Consider the following 26424-nt stretch of genomic DNA (forward strand, 5'->3'; position numbering starts at 1 on the left):
ACGGGGAGTCTTCATATGTGGTCAGCAGTTCTCGGGTTTAACAATGAAGCTGACTGAAAATACAGAGCTTCTATTTACCATTGACTACATTCACCACACCTTTTTTCAGATGGCCAGGAAAAGGAAAAAAAAAAAAAAAAAGCATTTAAATATCAAAGTGAGCTTTGTAATATGTTTACATGTCTTGCCTTGTTCTGTTTCCCCTTCAAACTAAACTAATTCTATGATACAAGCTGTTTTCTCAGGGAAATGTGAGTCAGATAGAAATGTTTTCCTACCCAAGAAACAGTGTTTCATTTACTAACTGAAAAAAATAGGAAACATTTGCTTTCAGGCTTTTAAGATTTTTTTTGGAATTGAAAAACAAAGACAATTCCATTTCAGAATGCTTTTCACACAAGTCTGACAGCTGGCACAAAAATTAAGCGAATGTTTACACTGGAAAAATGTCACAGAAACGTCTATTAAAATCAGTATTTTTTTGTGTATCATAATAAACTACTCCGATTGTCATTGTTCTCTACAAATAAACTTTTTGCCTTAGCAGCCACAATTGTGACCAGAAGCTGTTCTCACACATATACCAGTTGAGCAGTGCGGGATTTTTTAGGGTTTTATTTACTTTGCTGTTGTCACAAATAAAAGAAAAAAAGAAAAAAACTTATGCAAACATTTCATGCTGAAGTGAATGGATTTCAACAGCTGCTGATTTGGTGACATCGAGAACCCCAGTGGAGATGTCCTGCTGAATTAACGTCTTGGAAATGTTAAAAAGAAACTTCAAACAGCCCTTGTTTAGCAGGCGGTCGGGGCTGGCTCTCGGTGGGGATCATGTGAAGACTCGCAGAGCAGTCACTCAGTCATGAATCAGACTTGTCAATAGTTGCCTATTTTCTCAACAGGTGTCTCAATCACACCCCATAATCCTTCCCCCCACAGGCTCCTGGTTTTACAGATATTGCTCCGGCACAGGGCGCTGGGTTTGCCTAGGTGGGATGTGCAGTGATTGCTGAACAAGCAGCCCCCTCCTCCAGTCCTTCCCAAATTGTCCCCTCGGTACAAACTCGCCCATGTGAGCCAGCAGGGAAAGTATGAGAACTGTAGCACGGGAGCAAGGAAGCATTTAATCCTTTGTTATTGCTGCAGATAAGCATGGCAAACACCAAACCATCGTCTGCTTTTTGTCAGATAATTATGAAATGCTGATATACTGGGGGACTACTCCTTGTCAGTCCCTCTGCAGCAAGCACTTGGTGCTTGGACAGAAGAAGGCACGGCTGACAGAAAAGCTCTTACTAGAAATGAAAATGTAGGGAAATGTTTCGTGTTAACTCAATAAAAAAATAAAAGGTTTAAATTAAAACCCCAGGAAGCCACTTAAAAATTATTATTTTTTTTATAACTAGCTTTCAATCGTGAGTTTTTACAGCATTTTTTGTAATTAAATTAATTTTGTGAAGTTTTGAAATCCTCATTTCTTTTATATGACTCATACATACATGTAACTACAAAAGTGAAACAAGTCCTATGGGTCACAGCTGTCAGAATCCTAAAGAAATGCAAGTATTCAGCAAAAAGTTTAAATTACATGCATTTTTTACCCTATAAAAAAAAACCTTTACCTCTGTGCTTACAGCTATGCTCTCTGAAGCACATCAGTATTAAGAAACAAAGGAAACAGATCCCGAGAAATTTTTCTTGCTTGTTCTGTCAAAAAGCAATAAGCCTGTAAACATCCTACAACATTTACTGAGCTTGCTCAAATTATATCATTTATGGTGTGAATTATAACCAACTTTGTATCACCAAAGTACTCTGGGATTCCTCTTTTTTCCCTTGTTTTCCAGTTTTACATATTATGTCTACATAAATTACTGATGAGCTGAAGTAATCTTTTGTATTTTCAGGCCAGTCTCTTCCTGCAACAGGGGAAGAAATATGTTTGTAAAATAATATGGGCAGGTAAGCAGCAACAGGCTTCTCTTATATAGTAACAGCTCCTTTAGAAACATCAGCTTCTGCATGACTCACAAATTAAACATAAAAGGAGATTTATCAAAAAATATATCAGCTTTATGCAATGTTTTGAGATCATAAGCCCCCCTTGTATCAGACTTCATAAAAGAGTTCCCTAAGGAAGGTAAACTCTCCAAATGTAGCATATAACTTAATAATTTCCAAATACCTTTGAAATTTAGGTCAAATTAAGTTAGACAGTAAAACTGGTGCAGTTTGACCATTCCAGCTGTATGTCGAAATTCTTCCACATTGTTGGATAACATGAAAGTGCAGCACCAGTTCCTGTCACCATCAATTTAAAAACTTCTGATATTCTACCTCTGAGCATGGAGTTGTTTAAATACTATCTCTAACATCAGTAAACTGCATGTACCACCTGCACTGTGACTTGAATTACTGAAACACAACACTACACAATTAAAAAGACAATCTCAGATTTCAGCAGAAAAAACATGGTACTGGAGAAATTTATATAAAGAAAATATTTTAAATATATTTCAAATGTGAAATATAATTTGATTGTATGCCTGATGTATACACAGATTATTAATTTATACAGGATGGATACACCACAGTTACAAGTTGCTTTAAGTATGTTGATAGATGCATATAGTCTAGGCCAGACCTTTAAAATGCTGTGTAACTGAGGGACTTTACATACAAGTAATCCCTGTGAGTTAATTTTAACTACTTGTGTAAGTGCTTTGTAATTTGATGTATAATTTTTTGTAATTTCTTTAGGAGTGAACATGAAATACATCAGTGCTTTCTGTTGTATAGGCAGCATGTCAGTATGTTGTGGGGTTTTTTTTCTCTGAGGTAATTTGTAAGAATTTTGTTCCAGTTCATAGTCTTAACATCATTTTATTTAACATTGTAAAAGCATTTTGACCTAAAACTGGATTAATCAATTGGTCTCAACAGGACTGCTCAGATATAAGTTTCTTCCTGTGCCTTTGTAAAAAGAAGACTTGAATTTTTAAAGATTTATTTTCTCTGTAATTTTTTTATAATATGTAAGGATATTAAGAAAATAACTCATTGGATGATTATTTACAGAACACAAATACATCCTCAGCAAATGCAACCTTTAATGACATTTATTTATGAAACTTGCCTGGCACTGATTTACTGATTCTGAACAGTAGCCCAGCCTCATTCAGACCACAGTCATCAAAAGCATCCTAATCATATCAACGTATTAATATTTTGAGCTTTACTCAAAGAATGCAACCCATGAAATAGTGAAAGAGCACCTGAATCTTGTTTTCTGTATGTAAAGACCTGCTTTTAACACAGATGCATTCTTTCTGCATTCTCTGCTTTTTCCCCAGCAAAGAGCAAGAACTGATAAAAAGTAGTTATTTTGGAGCAAGCTCCTAATTTTGACATGCAATCAATGTAAAAATGGAACTTTCAACAGGTAATCTGCAATGAGGCAAGTTCCAACTCATTCAGATGTAGCTCATCTATTCCAGAAAAAAAGGACAAAATTTAAAAGTGGAACAAACTACACTAGCAAAAAAAATGCAAAGGCTACAACATAAAACTCCAAGACATATAGTCAGAATGATGTAAAAAAAATAGGAAAGTGTTATTACCAGTAAAGACGGAATTGATATTCTAGAACTTGACCATGCTTAGCTCTAAGCTCCAAAGTTTAAAAGGTAAATTGACTGATTAGATGGTTCTGAAAAATGAGAATAAGGTATGTAAAATCTTTCCTGTATTTGAAGCCTAAAAAGCACTATGCATTTGAGAGATGTGGGTAACCTGACACTGGACCTGCAGTGCCTATAATGGGAGGGATGTGTAGGGAGACATTTCAAAATTAATAAATAGACAAAGACAAAAACAAGACCTTGTAAAAGGCAGAGGAAGATCAAACAAGAAGGCACACAACTTCTCTCAGACTACAGTAGGGTAAGAACGATACTGAATTTTTTACTTTGTTTTGCCAGACAAGGAATGTAATGGAAACTTCAGTTACAAACTCTGAAGCAAAACTTTAGCAAGTTCTCAGCACCACTGCAGTTTAGTGGCAGTGTCCATTTCAAGACCTGAAAGGACCCTTCTGACTTCTTCATGTAATGGAAACCAAAGCGTGTCACCCGGTTACACCACCCTTAGCTGGCAACTGGGCTTACTTTCTAATTTCTACTTGAAATGGAAAATGTGACCAGGAATGCAGAAGTACTTAACACACACTCTGGAGTCCTCTTCCATTTGATAAAGATTTTATCTGTCAAAACTGCACTCCTGCTCAAACTATCAAATACCAGTCTCTGATATCCTGGGCTGCTGCCCTCCCAATTGTGGAATTATTTGTTATCTAGAAAAAGGCTTTAGAAGGGAGGTCTAGGAGAGAGAAGTAAGAAGCATTACCCAAAAGAAGATTTAAGAGACACTCTGGCTACTCAGGATACAACCCTGCACATGTATTTGTTCTCAAGACATGGGCCATGAATTCCTGTGATTCCAACAACAACCCTTTACTTTTCTATGCTTCCCTCCACCTCTTTTTCTAAAACCATGAAAAAAATTTTCTTCTTTGGTCACTTTTGTCCAGCAGGAGAAAATGGGCATGCAAATGCCAGCTATAATAATTAAAAGAAAATAGAGCAAAAGGGAGTTAAAAATTACTGATTATTCTACTATAATAATTGTGATATGTCTGGAAACTGCAGCTTTTGTGCAGTTTGGACATTAAAAACTAACTGTAGGAACATCAGTTATTAGTGTGATTGTGTTTCAGAGATTCCATGAAATCAGAAGTCCAGAATTAGAATATTTGAAATGCAGCCTTTAATTTTTTCTCTCAAGGATTTGGATCACAGTCCACATTACTTTTGAAGGTTCATGATTAACCTTTAACTTTATTAAAACTTTTCAGATATCAGGAGTGCTACTATTTTTATTAAATCAAAACAAGCTGCAGGACCTTTTAGTCACTTAGCTTTTCTGTCTAAAGTTGAAGGTTTATTGGAAATAGCCTGCTTATTCCTTATCACTTTTCTCACTGTTTAGTCATGATCAGAAACAAGATGTTCCTTAAGATATTCCATAATTTCATCTAATTCTATACTTCCTGTTTTCCCAACTGGTTTCAGTACTGTTCTCTTCATTCCACTGCTTATTTTGTCACATTTCCCAAGTCTGACTATAACTCAGTGCTTGTTATATTGCTGTGTGTTCTAGAGAATATTTAGATATGAAGAGCTCTTGGCTTCTTTTCTAAGAGGCATATCTTGTACACAGAAAATAATCTGCTTCCTTAGGCAACAGTTAGCTTGCTACTCTTCCTTTCAGTGACTTTCATTGATATAAAGTATAACCGTGACAATTTTATTTAGTCATTGGCTTAATATTTTGGTTTTTGACAGGTAAATAAAATCCTGATGTTTACTCATGGCTTGCCAACACTGTTAAGATAGGAAGATGCATGTCTAAACATATTAAAACACAGATTCCTAAGGCAGATGCACTATGACCAAAAAAGTGTATTAAAGATGTTTTTTTCTCTAGCTGAAGAATGAGGACATATTGCACTTTAAAAGGCTCTGTTGAGGGGAAAGAGACATCCTCCTCATCTGACTCTTCAAGAAGCTCTTTTGCTGCTAGAAACTTACTTATGAACTTCCCTCACAGTGAGTTATTTGCACAGAGCAGCTCCAGCCATATTAAAGCTGTTAGCTTTGGGGTTTTTGGTTTTGTTTTTTTTTTTTTTCATTATCTCTCTCTTTCAAACCTTTGTTAAAGAGCTAAACTCAGAGTTCGAATTGCAGTTTCTTTAAAATCCCAGATACTATTTGATCCTGAGCATTGGTCTCGTATCACTTAAACCTCTGAAAAACTTTCACCTGAAGAGATACAAACACCCATGAGAAACAGCAAGAACGCAGCCAAAATTTGTATTTGTCAGTACAATCTACAGACTGCTTTCACTCTGATTAAAAGCTGCAGCAAAACAGAGTCTTTGGGAAAAGAGGATGAATTTCAACTCTTGCCATCTACATTTGGCTCAGGTGTTACCTTTTCCAAGTGCAAAATGATTAATTTAGAAGCACAACTTTCCCTTCTAAATGAAAATTGTCTCAAACACAATTTCCTTACACTCTACTAAACACAGACAGGGATGGCTAGAGGCTACAAATCTTTAGGTTCTCCACTGATGCATTAACTAAACAAAAAGACAACCTTACTTGTTTCAGAAAGCTTTATTAGAATAGGAATCTTTGAAGACAAACACAAAAGATTCTAATATGTTTAGATTTTATAATGTAAACAACTAATTTAATGCATCACTGGTCATATACAATAGTCGCCATCTTGCAACATGAATGCAAGTAAGAAACTGATGTAATCTGTGAGATATTTGAAAATAATTAATTTGAGAATAAAAAAAGAACTTATATTGTGTAAACTCTCCCTGTTTGCCTTTTTTAAAAGGATCAGAAAACTGTAGCATTGTAGCCCTTGCCAAATGAAGGTAACAAGAAATCATTTGAAGTGGCCTCTAAATTAAGAATGTGTAATTGCCTGAGAAAGGCTATTTGATCAAAAGGGGTTTAAGTGTTGCCTACCAGGAGAGTTCCAAAAAACACCACAAGATCAGTTTATTTAAATGAGGTCCAAAAAACTTCTACATTTTTGCAGTTTTTCTCAAAGGAGCTTGACATGCCTAAATTGTGTTTGCCAGCCTGTCAGACTTTTGCGCTAATGTTTTTGTTCTGCAAGGGCAAAGGCAGCTTCAAGCATTTTTGGGTCAAGCCAATGTTTGGTGTCTCCTTTTCACTTTTTAACTCCTTCTCAAACCAGAATCTTCTTGCTTAACTATCTTGCTGCTTAGAAAATTATATGAAACACTCTTTTCCCATTTTTATTCTTTGCTATTATTCCCCTCACAAGTATGGACAGACATATGATGACAAGAAAACTTTCTACATGCTGATCCCTGTTTATTTGTTATTTAATTCGAAAGAAGGATCCTATTTTCTGGCACACTCCAGAATCACACCCCAGGTCCTGCAGAATTATCTGCCCTGATGAACCAAGGCACCCCGGGAAGCCCAGCTGTCCCCTAAATGACTAGCAGTGTATTATTGTACCACTTCACAGAAATGACAATGGGGTATTGAATCAAATACATCAACATAGAAATCTCCTCAATTGATAATTTCATCCAGCATGTTTTGCTAGAAAAAAAAATACCCCACTTACTCAAACCAATGTTAAAGTATGAAATATTTAGGAACTAGTCTGACGTTTGGAAATAATGGCTAAACAGGCTTTCTAGGATTTCACAAGCCAGCTAAAATACTTCTGCTACTGGGATGAGCCTTGTAGCCAGTATCAGAAAAAGGTGTAAACAGCTGAGCCATGATGCAGGGACTGCTCAGATCCCCGCTGCTATCAGCATACAGGGAATTGAGACTTTGGCCCTCATCTTACTTTATCAAGCTGCCAATGACTCAGCAACAGCAGAGGTACAAATGCATGCCAAGATATCCTTTATGAGAGTAACCAAGTTTTAAAAACCCTGAAACAAATACAAAGCTTTTCTACAGACATCTGAAGAGCTGAAGGCTGGAAGTTTTGTCTGCAGGTTATGCTTAGAAGAATTATACAAGGCAGTAAGGAGACACCTTTCTTGAAACTGCTGAGGAACAGGGTCACCCCAGCAGAACATGACTTACCTAAAATTGCCTCTGTAGCCTGACCTGGCTGGCCCTGCTTGGGGTCCATGTGGCAAATGCCACCCCTGAGGAGCACATGGCTGGGAGGGTTGAACAATGTCGCCACCAGCTGGATGTGTACGGGTGGCAGGGATGGGGCTCACTGTAGAGCAAGGGAAGCTTATTCTCCCTAAAAAATACCTGTACATTGGAAAATGCACATTTGTATTGGCTAAATACACGCCCAGAGTTGGCACAGGTATTCTGCAATTTCAGATGTAAGTAACTTCAGAAACTTTGAAGTGATCTCTTCCTGTTTCCTTAGATTCAGCCATTTGTAGGGAAAACCAAGATCCACTTGATGGTCGAAACTGGACTGTGGGCAGTCATACTCTGAGGTTCTTTGATTCCCAGGAGGATTCAAATCCTTCCTTTCACCTCTCAGAACAATGCCCTAACTGCCATCTTGTGGGGTGTTGCAAAATGAGAATTCTCCCAAACTTTTGTGCTCACATATATCTGCCATGCACACTTTTTGAACAAAGATGACAACTTGGTGGTTACCATTTTGTGTTCCTATGGCCACCCAGCTGTACTGCTCTTTACCATGAAGAGGGTTCCTGCAGAGGAATCATGCTGCTGCGGGGACAGGTATAGAATAAAATTTGCATCTTGCATAAGTGCCTAAACCACTGGGCAGGTAAATTTTACCTTTAACATCACCTCTAACATCACCTTTTACCTTTAACATCACCTTTAACAGTTCAGCTCAGTTTTGTGAGCCTTGGTAATTTTCCTAGTTTCACTACAAAGGCCCAAGTACAATTTTTTTTTTTTTCCAGAAGCATTTTCTTCTTTATTTTGGACCAGTTTTAACTGATGTTTTGAGGGGATGAAGGATGAGAGGAGATTTTGGACTGTAAAATCAATTATTTGTACAGCCGTAAGGATCCGTGGAAAACTAGGTCTCACAGTCTCTCTAATGATGGGAAAGAGAAAGAATGGATATGAAGAAATGTGTATAAAATTTGAAGTTTAACTTAAGAGTTCACTGTTTTGGTTTTGTTTGATACCTCCATTTTTGTGTTTATTATCTCAAGTCCTGGATCCTTGAGAGAGTGAATTACTTGGAAGCAGTCTTAGATTTAGCATATGTGAAGGATCTTGCTGGAATGAAGCATTAGTATTGGAACAGAGACAGCCTGCAAGGGCTGGGAAATGGAGGACACAAGTACACGTGGAGCTTCTGGGGATGCAGGGACTCCTGTATCAAGTGAGGATATTGCACATTTTATGCTTAGAAAAGAAGGTTCATTGGTGTGTCCTTCCTCAAACAGGGGGATGTTATGACTCGATGATCTGAGAAACCCAGTGTTAAAACTGTGAGAAACCCACAAAAACCTGTTATGTGAAATTAATTTAGAAGACAAGATAGGGACTTGGATGCTATATTAAATTAGTTCTAGAAAAGAATACAAACACTTTTGCTTGGAGATGTCTGACACTTTCCATCAGGGTATCAATGGCAATCATGTAAAACAGGAAAGTTGAATAATTTTCTTAGGTAAACCATGAGTAATCAAGCTGTGGTAATCTTCAGCTTTTTCCTGATGGGGTATTTAAAAAAATCTGAGGAGGAAAGCAGGATGTTGTCCCACCATTGCTCCCTAGGAATTGAGCTTAATCCTAGTGATGCTAAACATAACTCCACAACTTGCTCACTCTCAGCAGAGACCCAGACCTTTAATGTACCAATTCATGGTACAGGTAGCATAGGTAAGAGAGCAACACCTAAAAATGAACTTTAAATTTTAAAGGAACTTGCCACAATCTGCACTGAGCATGCGTGCATGACTACTTTTAGACTATTTTCGTTACCTGACAGAATTGTTCCTTTGTTCCTCTGGTAATCCCACCTCTGCCCAGAACAGACATGAGTTTGCCTACAACAGAACAGTGCTTCAGCACTGAAAACAGGGGCCAAACTACATACAGGTGAGTACCTAAGTCATGCAGAGTCAACAGGTGAGAGGAGTTTGCCATGGGAATGTGGTGCTGGAAGGCAGTCCAAGTTTGGAGAAATGCTTAGACCAGCTCACCACCAGTGCTGGTTATGTACTGCAGACCTGTCTCAAAAAGGACAAGATGCTTACACTCCGAGCAGATAGTCAGATGAAAAATGTAGCAATCTGCTGAAATTTGGTGACAGAGAGGAGTGCTCAGCTTTGTTATCCCCCCCCCCCCCCGTATTTCACAGTACATTAGCTTGGCTCTTCCCCTGTAATTATGTATAAAATCCAACCTCTGTCTGCAACCACCACACCTCCTACCTTTCCCTTTAAGTCTATTGTCAGGACCTTTACTATGAGATCCTGGCTTCTTTGAAATGAGAACGTCTAGAATGTCAAATTTAGTTTCTACTTGCACTGTGTAGATCCAGGGGTGATAGGATGATTAAGCAAACAAAAAAACTATGAACTTTCATTTGTACCAGGTGAATGTTCAATGCCAGCCATGTAATACGATTTCAAGAGACGTGGAAAAATTAGGTGGCAAATAGAGTTTTGGCAAAAGCACAGTTCTTCAGATGCAACATGTGTAAATCATTATTTTGTCTTGTAGAATTGTTAAGGAAACGTATTTAGATGGCAATTATATAATTAGAGTGTTAGGCAGCCTTACTGAATGACAAGTGATTAAACACATGTCAACAAACAGACAGCATTACTTTGATTAACATGTGGAAAATGGCACAGAATAACACTGGCAAGCACCAGGTGAGCAACAAAGTTGAGTGTATATTTTGCTAATAGCTTTTTTTGTCTAAAATGGCAGGTGTCTATAAATTAGGCAACTGGGTTTTGACTGAGTTTTAATCCATAATGTTTGAAAAGCTGTACCAGTCTTTGTAATTAAAATGAACGTAACTATTAAAATAAAAATGCTGCCTGTCAGGGGTCAAGATGAAAAATCCAGACCCTTGCCAATCCCAACTGCAAGACAAGCTACTAGGGGAGGGTGTCCTTCCTTCCACTTAAATTTTGGCTCCCTCTGTGTCTCAAAGTTTTGTCTAGTAGGTGTATGTCTATCCATTTTTAACTGTTGAGTAGGAGAAGAAGTTACCTCTCTTGTCTTCCCCCTGTTTTTCCATGCCAGGGAAAAAAGCTGTTAGATTTCTTGATACTGCAAGTGGGCTGAATCTCCTACTGCAGTGTGACAAGGCAGAAAAGTAACTGATACTTTTAGCTTTTCCAAACTTCTCCAGCATCTTTTAAGCTTCTTCCCTTCTCCAACAAGCCACAGCAGCAAGAAAATTCAAGATTTTTACATCTCACCATTGGCCAGCTGAGCCTAAAGTAACAGCAAAACAAACCAAACCAGAAACAGATTGCATACTAAGGTTAGCAAGCAGCTGGCCTGTGGTCCATGGAAGGTTGGCTCACTGCATGTTGTTAATGCTTTTCTTTTCAGTTCCACATGCTACACTGCACTGAAAGCTTGCTAAGGTATTTTAACACAAGCAACTACTAAGGGTGCAGTTCCAAAACAACTTAACTTCTTTAGGTCAGGGCTGCTGTGATTGTGCTCTTCCTCCCTCCTTCTGTGTGCATTCCTGTTCTCTTCTTTATGCCAGATCATGCTACTGCACGCTGGACAGATTTAGGGGTACTAAGCAAGTCAGACATTTCTACAAGTAAATAACTTTTCTGTACAATTAACTTTTGCCTCATCCTCTTCAAATGACATTTTACAAGGTCTAGTAGGTTACTGCTGTGGAAGGGGATGGTCCTTCATCTGCTCTTGGCTGTGCAGTCCTCATGTCTCTCTTGTTTCAGCTTTGGTACTCATCTAAGCCCCAGTGGGTCAGTTCAACTCACTTAGCTCGCTAAAACCTTGGGTTAGTTTCTGGACTGAAAATAAAATCAATGAGAGGAAAATCAAAGTAGAGGCTCCCACCTTGAAGATACTCAAAACCATCTGGACTCAGTCCTGGGCAGCCTGCTGTATGTGGCCCTGCTTGAGCCACACAAGGTCCCATCTGTCTTCAACCATTCCATGATTCGGTGAGCCTCACCACTCTTGTGAAACCTCACCAATAGCAGTCATCAGGAAATGTCACTTTTATTTTTTTTTATTTTTTTAATTTCTTCTTTCAAATGGAGAAGGAAACAGTCCCCAGAACATACCTGGTCTTCGTTAGTCACCATTTACATGCCAAGATACCCAGAGACTGCAACAGTAGCATTTCATACCCTGCTGACATAACTGTGTAAACAAACATGCGTACACAGAGCACTGACAAATCCCATTCTTCATCTTCAGCAAGAGGCAGTCACGTTGGGAAGCTGCTCAGGAAGCCCTGAATGAGAGCACTGAAAGGGTCTGGCAGGGAGATAGCTGTGCCTTGGTTTACATTCTGTTCCCATTCGGCAGTTAATTGAAAGATTACACATCCTGAGCAAATACAAATGATCTTGAGCTCATCAAGGAAAACTTCAGTAGCTGCCAGGGAAAAGCAAATGTTCTGTCACGTACACCCAGACTGAGATAATGTGAAACAGAAGATGAAGAATGTGGAGAGAATGTACCAAGGCTTCCACTCACGGTTATGGGGAGCAAAGCAGATGAGGAAAAAGCACCAAATAGCAGGCAACCGGGTAGTAAGCCTCACTACAACCTGGTGGGACTGATGCCTGATGGCAACATCACCCTAAGAGGTATAACTTTCCCGACAAAAGAGGAGGGTGAAGCGTGGTGCTATATATATCAAAAGCAGTTTATATTTCTGCCCCACATGAACAGCCTCTTTCTGAGCACCAGCAACTCAGCTGTGGCCATGGCTGACCCATCCTGGAGGTAACAGAGCTGTCAAGAAGAAGGCAGCAGCCATCCAGATCACAGGGACAGGAGGACACTGCATTGTATGAGATGTTTTTACAAGAGTCCAGATGCTGAAGGGGCTGTGATGGAATTCCTAAGCTGTGGGGAAACTCCTAGAAGATTTTTTACTAAATCACAGTAAAGTTTTCTCATTTTATTGAAGCCACCCCAAGAAATGAGAACTGCATTTACAATGTATCACACAGAAATGAGCTGAGATGTGAACCATGTAACATCAGCTACAAAAAGGACGAATACATGGGTTTTTTTAAAGAAAATTCTAACACTTTCTTAATTTTTGGCTGTGTCCAGGACACAAATACCCACTGTAAAGTCCATCTGAATATCTAGAAAATACTAATTTTCCCTCAGAACAAAATTAATTTTAAGCAGGAATTAATTTACTGCCCAGTGTCTAGATGCTGCCTTCTGAGCAAGGTCTACAAAAAATACCCAGACCATAACAAAGATGTGGGCCTTCATATGTGTTAGTTATTTGCTATTACAGGGTAAAGTTCTTCTTAAACCTTAAGTTTCAGTGCTCCAAGCAACTCCTCTCAAGCTTGTCTACCACCTCTGAGGTCTTCTTGTCCCTAGAGAACTATTTCCACCTTTGCTGTACCCAAGTGACAGGAGGGCCTCGCCTCTGGGCACCACCACAATCCCTCAAACCCTCCCAGAAATGCCTGTTTGTGGAGCAACAATGATGGTTTGCTGCATACAAATTGCAGTTTGCTTGTCACTGCTGTTTGTCAAGCTTTCCATCAGAGATTTCTGAAACTGCTGAGCATGGCTTCTTCCTTTCTGTACAGCCCCTCTTTGCTGGACTCTTTTAGCTAGTCTGTCTCATCAGTAGCTTTCCCACTTCTACAATTTCTGCCCCTGATTCTATTTCCAGCTATTTTTATACTTGGAAATAAATGTGAGACTAGTGGTAGACTTATATATAACCTTACATAATTGCTATCTGTCCTAGAAAATAGAAATATTCTATTATTATATGCATTGCAATATATAGGAGTTCTAAAAACATGTCCTTATATATAACAAAAATATTATGGAGGGGATATAGAAAGCACAGACTCAAGATACAAATACAAAGGATGCATTGCCACCACTTTACAGCACTCTTCACTGGGACTACTGGGTGCAGTAAACAGTAGAAGTCAGCAATAAACAAACAGGCAGCATTGCCAGCTCCAAAACCTATGCATATAAATGCATAAAGCTTCAAAATTCAGAAAAAAGTATTAAATAATGAGAATTTAAGAAAATGCACTGGTCTTTGATGTGTCTCTTGAAATCTAAGTAGTGAACTGGTCACCCCCCAAGGAACATCAAGTTACTGGTGTTTAAAAATTCAGTTGTAGAGGCAGAGTACTCCATGGCAAGAACTCAAAAATCTCACAATAGGACCAATCTGGTCTTTCTCAGCACCAGAACTGATTTTTAAACTATTTTATTAAAAAAAAAAAAAACATTTTCACACTTTCAATTTGCCTGTTGTTCAGCAAATCTTAAGAATGCACCCAAGATGGTTTTCCCAGGGTTTTTTTCACAGCTCTGGCAACCACAGGGCTATAATATCCCTGAAGCAGAGCTCCACAGTTGCTTAGAACTGAAGCATTCAAAAATCCAGCTATTATTACAAAGCCACCAAAGGTGATAACATTGCAAGTTTTCAAAATACACATGTGAACACAGAAGCTGAATTTGACACTGGCTTGTTCAACATGGAGCAGAAGCCTTACTTCTTGGACTGAAACTATGTCACAGGCCATCTTGTATGACAGAGGCTGCCAAATTTAACCTGGTTACCATTAGAGTGGGCCCAAAAATTTGTGTTGAGTGAAGTCCAACTCTAACAGCTTTATGGTATTGACTAGGATTCTTTAGGGAAAACTAAAATCTCAATTTCCTTCAATAGTTTGCTCTGGTAGCATTACATCTTCTTACTAAAAGGTCTTGGTATGTCTGTGCTCAAGCATTCAAAGAGCTTTTCATATAACCCAGTTCACTAAAGCTGAAAGATAATTATTTGTATCAGGAACAAACAACCAAGTGCTCCATACTTAGAACAGCAGCAGGCAGAACTCTCGTCAGACTTTCAGATTAAGCGGTGAATAAGATCTCTTTATTCATTTTGGTGGGATTTTTGAGCACACTCTTCCACTTAGCTCTAAGTTCCCCTCGTCATCCCACTTCCATGGCCTTTAGGCACTCATTGCTCTATTTCCCTGCACTTCCTTAGTTTTCTGCTCAATTCCACCTATTTTGGCTTATCTAGCCTCCTATTGTTGAACTTTCCCCCTTTTCTGTCTCCCACTCCTCATATGTTGAATTTTCTTAGTTACACAAATAAAACAGCTACCTGGACTTCCTTCCAGTTATTTTTTATCACCCACATTCAATTCATTCCTCAGCTACACACTGTATGCCTAAAGTCCATCATAAACCCTGTGAATAGGTTGCCTCCAGTCCCACAGCAAGGTAAAAAAAGACCAGGATTCATTAGCATTAAGGACAAACTCAGGTGTACTTGAAAAAGCCACTAAGAGAGTGGTGACCATTTTAACTAAAAGCTGCTTGTAGCTAAAGTCTATTGAGAAAAAGCCAAAGAAGAGGAGCCATTAAGGAGAAATTTATAGTTATACTCAGCTATTGGGAAACAAAAAACACAAAACCAAATCATTCAGGAAAAAAAAAAAATTTAAACCTCATGAGATTTCTACTCAAGATGTTGGCATACTTGAATGCAAAACCCAGCAAAACATGTGGCAGGCTGGTCTGCAGTGGTACTTTGGGAATGTTTCTCTTTTTTACTGTTTGCCAAAAGAAAAATGAAAGACTAGTGTTTGCTTCCACAATACTGCTTCATGACCAAAGGAGATATACCCTGTCAATTAGACATTTGAAATACACACTAATTAGTGTACCAGTAATAAATATTTATTTTAATCTGAAATTACTCAAATGAAGTATGTGGGGGGGAAAAATTAACTCCTTAAAATCGTGAGCTAAACCAATGTAAAAATGAAAACTCTCTACAGAGTACAGGAAAAGAGAAAGTGACTTTTTTGAAAAACTGCTGTATAAAGTCCTGGCATATTTAAAAAACAAGATAATACTTATTTAGTATTGTAAACACACTGGTATCTGCTGAGCAACAAATCTCCCACTGGATGTGAGTACAAGGATATACAACAGACGAGTCCAATTTAAAAGGTACTGAGGATGGCACTGGAAACATGTTTGTCTTTTTTTTAATTATTTGTTTCTTTTTTTTTTATCAAGATATGTGGTCAGCTGTGGTTCTTCTGGCACTATACGGTGATAAACCTATTTTTTTATTGGATAATCTCAAACAGCAAATGCCATCACTTTCCCACAAGCTATTCCAGAGCCTCAGTCAGATGGTTTTCCATTAAAAAAATAGAAATTATCCAATATATATCTTAGATGAACGTGAAAAAAATTATGTCAAACCATGCCAGGCCACAGAGCTGACACAAATCAACGTGCCTTCATTGAAACCACAGGCTTTCAGGTGAGTAGCACATCCTAATTATCATATAATACAAAAGAGATTTCTCAAAACAGATGACAGAAGTTTAAGAAGAGTTCCTGGAATTTAAATTTTAAAGCCTATGGATATCATGCACTTGTTTCATTTGAAGCTTCAAAATATGGGAAGTTCAGCTGGATACAGGCTCAGCCTTTCTGTCTCCTGATTTTTTAAGAAGAGTAAGAGCATCCAATAAACCTGCTGTGAGGGAAATTGTAGAAAAACAAGCAAGATCATACCAATCATACAGGATCAAGAAAGAAAAGTTGTTTTTTCTTTTAAGCTGGTCCATTAAGAGCTCTAATTTTGTCATTAATTATTTCCAGTGCCTGAAAAATACTTGATGCGCTTTCTGTTTGCTTGTTAATGATTCATTTCTCTCTGTTTATTTAGGTGATGACAAATAGTGCTTCAATCCAGCCCTGCCACCTCCCTCATCAAACACAAGTAGTCAGTAGCATCCCACTTCCCCAGAAGTGGAATTCCTTTGATACTTTGGAAGGGGATGAGCAGAACTTTCTGACTTCTGACCAGTACATGGATTTATTTTGTGACCCAGCAGTTGGCACTTGGCTTTTACATTATTATTTTCTTTTGCTCTCAGCTTAGATGAAATCTGTTCACAATTGAAGTGGGCTCAGTAATGCAGAAACCACCCATCATGCAATGACAAAACATTTTTCTTTCCTTTTTTCTTTCCATTTAAAGAACCCCGCAGAAAATTACGTAACTAAAATCAACTATGAGCATCTTTTAAACTTCAAATTGAAGTGAGATTATAAAATTCTAGCTTCATCACGTCTGCATGCTATGAAATAATCTTCATCTATGTAATTTTATGATCTTTCTTTTTTTTCCCCTCCCAGAAGGATGTTCTGTTTGGAGTGCTGAATGGGTTCACTTGGGATCAAACTCATGCTGCACATAATCTGGAATTTCCTAACTTCTAGGTGCTTGACTTTGCAGGATCAATAACACTTTTCCATTTATACATCTTAAATATATAATTATTTCGATGGCTTAAATGTGCTTTTTGCTTACAAAGTCTTTTTTTCTGTTTACATATCATACTCCAGCCTAAATAAATGCTAAGACAAAGGCCAAGCTGGCTCGTAGCCCAGAATGTTCTTGTTACCAAATTGACAGGGACCACCTTAAATTCACTGAAAAGTCTAAATAAAGTATTTGAGTTATAACTACATTTCAGAAGGTGATCTTTACTGAAAGATAAATGGAGAGACTTTAGAACAGCATAAACAAGTTGCTGGGTGAAATGGGAACTAAATGGATTATGTCTGTCTCAGTATGGTCTGACTTCCACAGCTCTCCACCTCTCCATTACTATAAAACACCAAACACTTCAGGACAGGAAGTATCCTCATGTTACCAGGTACATAACTAATGGGCTAAGTTTATGTTAACCACTAACTTAGAAACTTCCAATTAAAAACCAAACACCAACCTAAAATATGTCTAAGAGTGTCTGAACCCTTTCCCCAAGAGTAACTAATTCTGATGTTTCTTCAGGTGACTTTTCCATTTTCCTTAGAGAATCTTACAGAGTCTGATAAAATGCATGGCAAATGTGAACACTGTACAATATAAAGATGGCTTGTGAAGGCAAATAAAAATGATGCTTTTTCCAATCTACTGAAGATCTGAAAGGGGCAAGGTCTGGTTTAAAGTTTTCTTCCACTTGGCTTCTTTTTGCTTTTAAAATTTTTGGAGTATCGAAGTCTTGTCTTGCTTTTATACATAAGAGTGTTGGAGGACAAGAAGAATAGAATGAAGTCCCCCTCAGTTCCTATTTGAAGCAGCAGGGTGATGAGTGATTTGAGCTTTGGTTGGTTGTTTTTCTTTTTTTCCCCCTGGCTTTTTGCCAGAAGATTGAAGGAAATATCTTAAGAACAGCCAAACAAAATAGGAGTTTTACACAATTTGATTAAAAATCCCTTTCCCCTCTCAAATGCCAGTTTCTTGTGACAGATGATGGCTAGAGATGATGGCTTCATCCCTGTGTTTCCAGCTACTCATAAACTTATAGTAGAAATAGGACAGACAAGACCTGATACTTACTTAAAAAACTAAACATAACCGTTGCAGAAAATTTACATCTAACTTTAAAACCAAAGCAAGTTCTTCAAACTTTCCTAATATGTCTTTAAAAACACACAAAAAAGGCAACATAGCTTTGTCTCCTTTTCAGGTCACTCTTTAGATCTAACCAGGATTTTACTATGGCAGGATAGGCAAACCCCAGTGACAAGCACATGCCATATGAAAAGCACAAGATGTGTAAGTAAGTCTAAAATTTACTAATGCTGACATTCTGCTCTTACTAGATATTAATAAAATTACAAGAGTGTGGGGTGAAGGTATTATACCTGGTCATGGCTGGCTTCAATGGAGCTCCCGATACCTTGGAAAGTCATCTGCACAGGAGACAGTGTCAAACAGGTCATACACTCTTTGCCATTTTGTCTATCACTGTAGTGTACCTATAACAGAATAACATACGTAATCTGCTAAACACCAGGTTTGCACAAGGGAGTCAAGCTAAAATACTGCCCCTTTTCAATACGTTTGTAAGAAGAATTCCAAACCTTTACACTGAATTCATCTTTAATGTAAGACAAATATTGTGTAGAATATCCTAGGTAGTCACCGTACTGAACTGGGGCCAAGTTTTCTGGTATGTCTTTTGGATAGTTCTTTTCAAGTGTTCTTCAGTTTCTCAGACCTTTGAGACAGCATCCAAGCTGTTATATCTACACAGTTCTAAGAATTAGTTTCAAGTTATTGTTTCCAGCCTAGATTTGTAGCTTAGTTGTAAAACATTCATGTAAAACATTCTTCCTCAAAAAAACTTGGCAACATTAGTTTAAATTTTTCAACTGTAATTCTATTTCTACTGAAATACACTAACTTTTTGTTTTACATGGTTAATGTTGCAGATTTGCATTCGACTTTGTAGTTAAATCAAAATTACAGATAAAATGGAGAACTCACATCCTAATTAAGACGTCTAGCCTATCCTTTCTTAACAGTAACTAATTCCCTACTGATTTCACTTTGTCCATGCTGAACCTGAATCTTGCATGAAATGAAGGAGAAGATATTGCTTCTACTTGAATTATTTTCCTTGTCTTCGGGTTCTCTTCAAATAGTGCTTAAATCCCCTAAAGAAAGGCTGGATTTTAATAGGTTGAGACAAAATGAAATTATATGTTGCCAGCGTTTCATTATTAAGAACAGGTTGCCACTCATGCTGAACTGTTGAAATATTACAGTTCTCTGAGTAGCTCCTGGCTTCTAGGCAGGCAGATCAAGCACTTTGTTCCACAGGAGAGGTGGAATTCAGTTTATGGTGGTAATTTACATTGGCTATGTGACCCCTGTCAGAAATGGAAAGAGAGATCAACTCTGCTGGAGACAGACCTTTTATGTTAGTATCTATTTACAGCTGGGTAGCTCTCAGGCAAAAGCTACATGATAAAGCCTCATCTTGACATTTAGGCTACAAAATTAAACTTCATTATTTCTAAGACAACTAGGAATTGGAGTTATTCCTGGGGAAATGATTTAGTGACGTATATGATACTTAATTGTACACCGTGCGTATTAAATCCCCTTTGCCCAGCTCTTCCTTGCCACAGGTGCAAACTGGGAATACTTCAGCTGAAGCAAAAGCAGTGCAAAACTGAGTGAGAGAAAAACCAAGCCGGTGCCCTATTTCAGAATCCCTTTGCTGACAACACATCCAAACAGTTTGGCTGTGGCCAAAAAGCAAGAGACAGGATGCAAATTTCTTGTGCTATGTATAGAAATACGGATTTCACTCAGCCCTTCTTAAAGCTTTCTGGATTATCCCTGCCTCTCTTCCTCACAACCCCCACGGTATGTATGTGCCTACAAAATTGCTTGTGGCTCCCTGCCAGAAAAGCCATACTACTTACTTAGAAACCACAAGAGGCCCCTTCACATATACAATGGTTTAACTTTGATTAATCGAAAGAGGTACGAAGGTATGAAATTTGGCTTGCAAATCTAAAATGAAGTTCTACTGTTATGACAAGGACTTATCGAGCTTCCACAACTGTAGGATCTGGTTGCAAGGCAGGCATTCTGCTGAGTATCTGCTGTGGGAATGAGATGTGGAGGAATGGGGCAGAAAAGCTCAGGAAAATGGTTCTGCACTGCAAATATGACAGAGCAAAAGGGGAGAAATCCAGCGACCAAGAAAAGTACATGTCTTGGAGTACATGTGGAGAAATGGAAAAACTGCACTTTCTAAACTGCACAGCATGTTTGTAGCCTTATTTTTAATGAAAATAATACAAATAAGGCTACACTTAACTAACACCCACTGGAATGATGCAAGGCTAACAAGCTGAAAGAGATAGCCAGTGGAAAAATTATGAACAGTATTACATGACACTCTTATCTGCAGTAGCAGTTTAGATCCATACCCTCTTTAGAGTCCACATTGAAACTGTAATAAATTCACAATACTGGTATCTTTCTAGGCTTAGCTTTCCCAAGGAAATTTCAAGATGCACTTTTGGCCTCATCTAAATATACCAAGGCCATTACTTCATTATTTCTTAACAGCCCTCCAATCATCTCTTGACCTGTTCAAGCTCTTCAGCTGAAGAACCGTAATAAACACCTTCTATGTCAATGATATAAAGAGTGATACACAACCCAAACAAATGGATTTTGAGTGGGGGACAGAATAATACTTTGTCCATTCATCAAATCTCTCTAGTCTGCAGACATGTGAAGTCAGCAAACACATTCAGATTTCTTCTACACTTGGCATGCATATGTACAATTTCCCAGTAATTCTGTTTTGCTATTTATCAGTCCAGCTGCTACATTCTCAAACTCTCTGTTTTATTCCTTTTTTCTTCAAGTTTGACCTGTGATCCAAAATCTGAAGGTTTTTTTGTCAACCAAGGGTGCCAGGCATTCACCTATTTAAGCAGAATGTCCAAAATAGGCTCTGAGAAAGCAATGGCAGTAAGCAAAGTTATCAAGTTATCTTTGAGGTTTTTGGCCAGCAGTATGTTGCAAATATTTCAGTTTACATGTCCATGCTGCTATGAGTAATCATGGGAGGAACCTGAACCTCTGTAAAACTGGTTGAAGAATATCATATCATCTAAGGTAGAGGAGCATGAAGGCACAGCAAATACTTGATTCAGTATCAAGGAGTGGTGACTGAGGGCTTGCCAAGTGCTCCAGTGGTGATTACGTGGCCATTATTAAGATTCACAAGGACATTAATACTTTGCAAAATTCTTCAGTGCCTTAAGAGTCAAGACTGCTGAACTCCAGCTCATCTCAGCAATAAGTCTGTTAGGCAGGTAAGGACACTCTGTGGACAGACATTAAATGATTCATCCAAATTCACTTGGCACTGGCAGGGGTGAATGGAAGTGCTGAGACTACAACCCATCATTAAGGCCTCTGGCTTGACCACAACTGGTCATTTTCCCTCCCCATCTATTATGGAGGTAAAAATAAAAGAGTTATGAAAATAATTTCTATGCCCAAGCCTAATTTTCAGGCTTTGATTTTTTTGTAATTAAGGGACACTCACAAATTAGCTCCATTTTAAGCATTAAACAGCAACGATATTTCACTCAATAAAATTCAGAATGTTTTATTTGGAGAGCATATAAGCAGGGATTTTCTAGAACAGCAGTAGGATCTGGCTAGGAAATAATGGCCAGAATAGGGATGCCTATAGTAAGGGTTATGCACGTTTTTGAGTAAAATGCAAGACTGCAGCCTCACACTGTTATGAGTGCTTTACAAGGAATTCTTCTCCAAGGTACATCTAGCCAGCACAAAGCAGTGCCACAACAACAAGATCTTGGCAATAACTCTGAAGAAGCCTGCTCATTTATTGGAAAAAGCATACAGCACTGCTAGCTTTTCTCTTGGGTAACGACACACACTGAGTACCTGAAATAAATCATGTATAACCAGCTCAGGAATCCCAAACACAGCACTTCATGGTGCTTTGTGGGCAGGGCACAAAACCTCCATGTGTAAAATGCCAAGTGTATCCCGGACATCAAAATAATGAAACAAATGCCAGAAATCATTTTTTCCACAAACGCATGCCATGGATTTACTCATACATGTATGCTCTCATGTTTGATACTCTCAGGAGATGCAACCATATATCCTTTTCACAGATTCCTTCAGTCAGGAACAAGCTGCATGGCATGAGTATGTATAGAGGGGTACTACTAGCTGGTGTATTAATGTAGAAAGTATGCAAAGGTCTGAAACTATGTGAAAACTATGTTGAAATTTGGCCCTTGTTTTTAATATTTTAAATTACTGAAGAGATGCAAATATTTTGATGGACATTTATAGCTTCACAAAAAGAAAGATATAAGATGAATGTTTACAATGTTACAATTGAATGTGGAATAGCATAGCCAAAATTCTCAACCTTAGATGTTACTCTATAATGGAAAAATTAAATTACACTGTATAAAACTACGTAAGAAATTACATTTAAGGTTACTTCTATCATAATGCTGCTCCATAAGCAGCAAATCTCCCATTTCTTTCATATTTATATAAGGATGTCTCTGAAATCTAGCTTTACTATAATACCCTTCCCTATGTGCAAGTGTTCTGATAGAAACTGCAAAAAATATCACTGGGATTTGTCTTGCACTAAGCTACTTTAGCCCACTGGATCAACATGCAATTTCAGATAATGGCCATACTTAATCTGCATACATTATTCTGCATATAATACAATATCCCTAACTTCAGGCACAGTGTGGTCTGCTGGTCTTCAGTGAGCAGATCTGCATTTTGAGCGTCTGTCCTTTTGCATGAACTGGGGCTATAGTTTACCAATTCACAACTGAGGAAAGGAAGAGACCTCTCATACTACTACACAGTAGTTAAGTTTTACCATAACACGTTAAACTACTGTTAGAAATGAGCTAACTCTGCATTAACAAGAGACTGAGAAGGAGCAGAAATTAAGGCTACTATTTCTGTACACTGCTGCTTAGCTGTTCACAGTCTGAAATACAGCTTGTCTGGTCACTTTCTTTCCTAAACATTTATTAACTTAAAAAAAATTAATATGGATTAACAAAATAAAGAAGTCATCTGTGACATTGGAGTTCATGTTTCCAAACCAAAAACTACCCTGAGTCAAAGCATCAGCGGGAGTCTTAGAATGCTAGACAGAAATAAACTAGGTAATAAAATGCCATTATGTTCAGCAATGCACAAATCTTCTGGATTGACATGCCCAGGCTATTTTGTTAGAACAAAGGATGGTCTTCCTTTAAATCTGCTCCTTAAAGGGAAAGCACTCATTTCAGTCCTGAATTTACAGAATAATTTCCAAGATTTTCCATAGGTTGCTCTGGACTTACAGCAACAAGGAAACCAGAGTGGCCTCCAAAAGCAGATATCAAAGCAGTAATTTTGACAGACAAGAGTCTCATGAAATATTTTTCTTCCTTTAGCTTCCCACTGAAATGCCTGTCTTTTTCATACTGCTCTTTTTGGTGTTCATCTACTGTTATAGCCACGTCAACTACTAAAAAAAAAGGTAGTAATTCTGTTTGACACTCTGTTTCATGCATATTTATTGGTGAACAGATACTCCTGGATTGAAAATAAACTAAATACAAAGCATAAAAATAATATAAAAACCATAAGCATATCAACCATTTTCTCAAAGTGAATTTTAGGACCTTTTACAGTGCAGTATTTGAGTGTAAGACCTTGCAATATCAATGGAGCTTTCCTAACAAATAATATATTAGTCTTTTCAGACATGGAACAGCTTAAGAGAGATTCTGAATATCACTCTGCATTCTTGCAACCTGCATATTTGTTTGCGAGAACAGAAGTACAGTAAAAAAAAAAAAAAATAAATCCAGTTCTATGACAAAAGTCTTTTGAGAAAAGTTGAAGTGTAAATACAAAAAACAAGGCTGAGAGGAATAAAATTGTCCCAGATGAAAAAATAAGACATACGATAAAAAAAAAATTCAAAAAATCAGAAAAAGAGCATTGAATCAAACTGTTTCCTGCAATGCTGGAGTTCCTTGATGTAGTGCTATTACTAAATATAGTATTTTACTAATCTCAGCAGGGAGCTGGCTAACTGCATGCCCGTCAGATGTTTTTAATGGTCACCCCCTGTGGAACAAATCTAAGGAGTGCATGAAAAACACCCACATTTAAAAAAAGCCCCCTTGCTAGATCATTAAGGAAAGATAAAGGCCTGTACATTCGGATGTGATATATAACACAATCATTGTGTCAAGAAAACATATGTTTGATTAGCACGCCTCGGGTTCATTAATCGCTGTGTCTGCTTCCCAGCAGTGGGCAAAGTTTCCTCCGTAGCTACTGCATGGAAGGGTAAAGACACTCAGTAGCTTAAAGACTGACAGTCCAGCAGTAAATCTTGAGCAATTCCAACATGCTACTCTCTTACAGAGTGTTAATAGCAGCTGCATTGTCGTCTTAAATCTTCATTAAAATACAGCCCTGCAGTTTAGACTAAGAAACAAACCGGCGCTGTACTGAATTAAACAGGCAGCAACAAGCAGGCTACAGGCACTGTCACAGGTTACTGGGGTGGTATTTTCCACTCCTGACTCTAGTAAGGCAGACACTTGGCATCTATAAAAATCTGTGAGGTACAGATGAGAGTGAAAAAAATTACTTGATACAGTTCCCTAAGTAAACGCATCAAATATCTGCTAAATGCAAAACAAGTTTATCATCTGAGCCAAAGAAGTCTGTACATTTTTTTTTATTATTTTATTTTTTTTATGCTATTTAACTATTCCCTGAATCCAGAGCTCCTGCTTCAGCGATGCAGGAAATTTGGAAAGTTTGGCTCAGTCAAGCAAGGAAGACCCAGCTCCATCCTACTTCTGGATTTGATGCTTGGTTCTAATCAAGAGAAAATTAGCAAGTGTCACTGATGTCACCACAGTGACACACAGTAAGGTCCTTACTATTTACCTTTAATCTGTCAACCTTAGCCCATGTATGTATGTATAAGGACAGAGTTCCCATGGTGCACATGTAAAAGTGAGCAAGCATATTTTCAACAAAAAGATCTTTCTGTTTGACAGGGAAAATGAAATCTGGAGATGGGACATGGCTTTCTGTTAAAGGAATCATGATTACGTTAATGAGTACCTTGCTACTCTGCTCAATCACTCTGTCCTATTACTAAAATAGGCACCTATTCACAGACATAACCATAATAGAGAGTAGTTTAATTCCAGTGACTTAAAACACTGAATGTGATCTTTCCCCAAAAACCAGAATTTAAAAAAAGGTAAAAAATTAAATAAATTATTCAGAAAACACAGCAAAGTACTGCACAATAATGTGTTATACCTAACACAGTTTTCACAGATAAACTTGTTTGCCTCTGATCCATGCACCCAGAAATATTCAGATAACTACCACATTTTCAGGGAGAAGAGCTGAAATTAATTTTATACTTCACAGTCAAAAGAAAATATTAAAAACTGGCAAGCCTGGTATCTCCTATTTCATCACAGGGATCTTGTGTTCTGCTTATAAAATACAGAGGCCAAGGCTTGGTCCAGAGCATTTGCAGAAGAGCCTGTGTCTTGGGATCACACTGAAAAACTGACTGAGATGAGAGGTGAATTTGATTTGGGAAGAGGAATTTTGGGGGGGTTTGAAATAACTTTCTGGCAATAGCATGAATGGAAATATGTTTTCATGTACACTTTTTCATTAAGAAGGTAATGAAGCAAGCATTAACTGCTCTCTGTTTACAGAGACAAACATTCCTCTTGACAATATTATACTGACCATTGAGCATGGCACAGTACAAACACAGAGGAAGACAAAACCCTGCTGCAAAAGGCCAGATTTCAGTATTTTCAGTGAGGAGAGAGCACAGCATTCCACACTTCATTTTATAGAAACTGATCTGACCAATGAGCAGGTGCAGTGCCAGTAAATCTGGCCAAGACCCAAGGCACCTGAAGAACCAAAAGCCCAATTCCACAGCTTGTTTGGCAGAAGCAGGTCCGGAAAATATAGAGCAACACAATCAATCTCAACCTACTTCAAGGGACTTCATGAGTAGCTATTTTTATATATAAATGTCATTAATTCCTATTCCCCTTTCAGTGTTAACATCAAGGTGAATCATCTGATCACCTGGCTGTACATTTCTGTGTTGGAATAATCTCACCAATATTTGCAGCCTGGTCAGTCCTGCTG

General features: G+C 38.0%; 1 protein-coding gene across 3 annotated transcripts in view; it reads right to left on the bottom strand.

The window, feature by feature from the left end:
• The window catches only part of STAU2 (staufen double-stranded RNA binding protein 2), a 141757-nt gene that overhangs the window by 43566 nt on the left and 71767 nt on the right, over positions 1–26424 (bottom strand). Inside the window, exons 12-13 of one of the 3 annotated variants that reach the window (XM_071737785.1) lie at positions 18525–18638; positions 15508–16341 (exon numbers count right to left, since the gene is read on the bottom strand). The exons of 1 other annotated variant lie outside the window; for it this stretch is intronic. In XM_071737785.1, coding sequence (XP_071593886.1) covers positions 16255–16341; positions 18525–18638 — 201 coding nt within the window. In that variant the 3' untranslated portion in view covers positions 15508–16254. Of the gene's footprint in view, positions 1–15507; positions 16342–18524; positions 18639–26424 lie in introns of those variants that run through there. One more of the 3 variants, XM_071737784.1, reaches the window with a different exon arrangement.

The sequence above is a fragment of the Heliangelus exortis genome, chromosome 2, assembly GCF_036169615.1.
Source record: "Heliangelus exortis chromosome 2, bHelExo1.hap1, whole genome shotgun sequence".
Classification (NCBI taxonomy): domain Eukaryota; kingdom Metazoa; phylum Chordata; class Aves; order Apodiformes; family Trochilidae; genus Heliangelus; species Heliangelus exortis.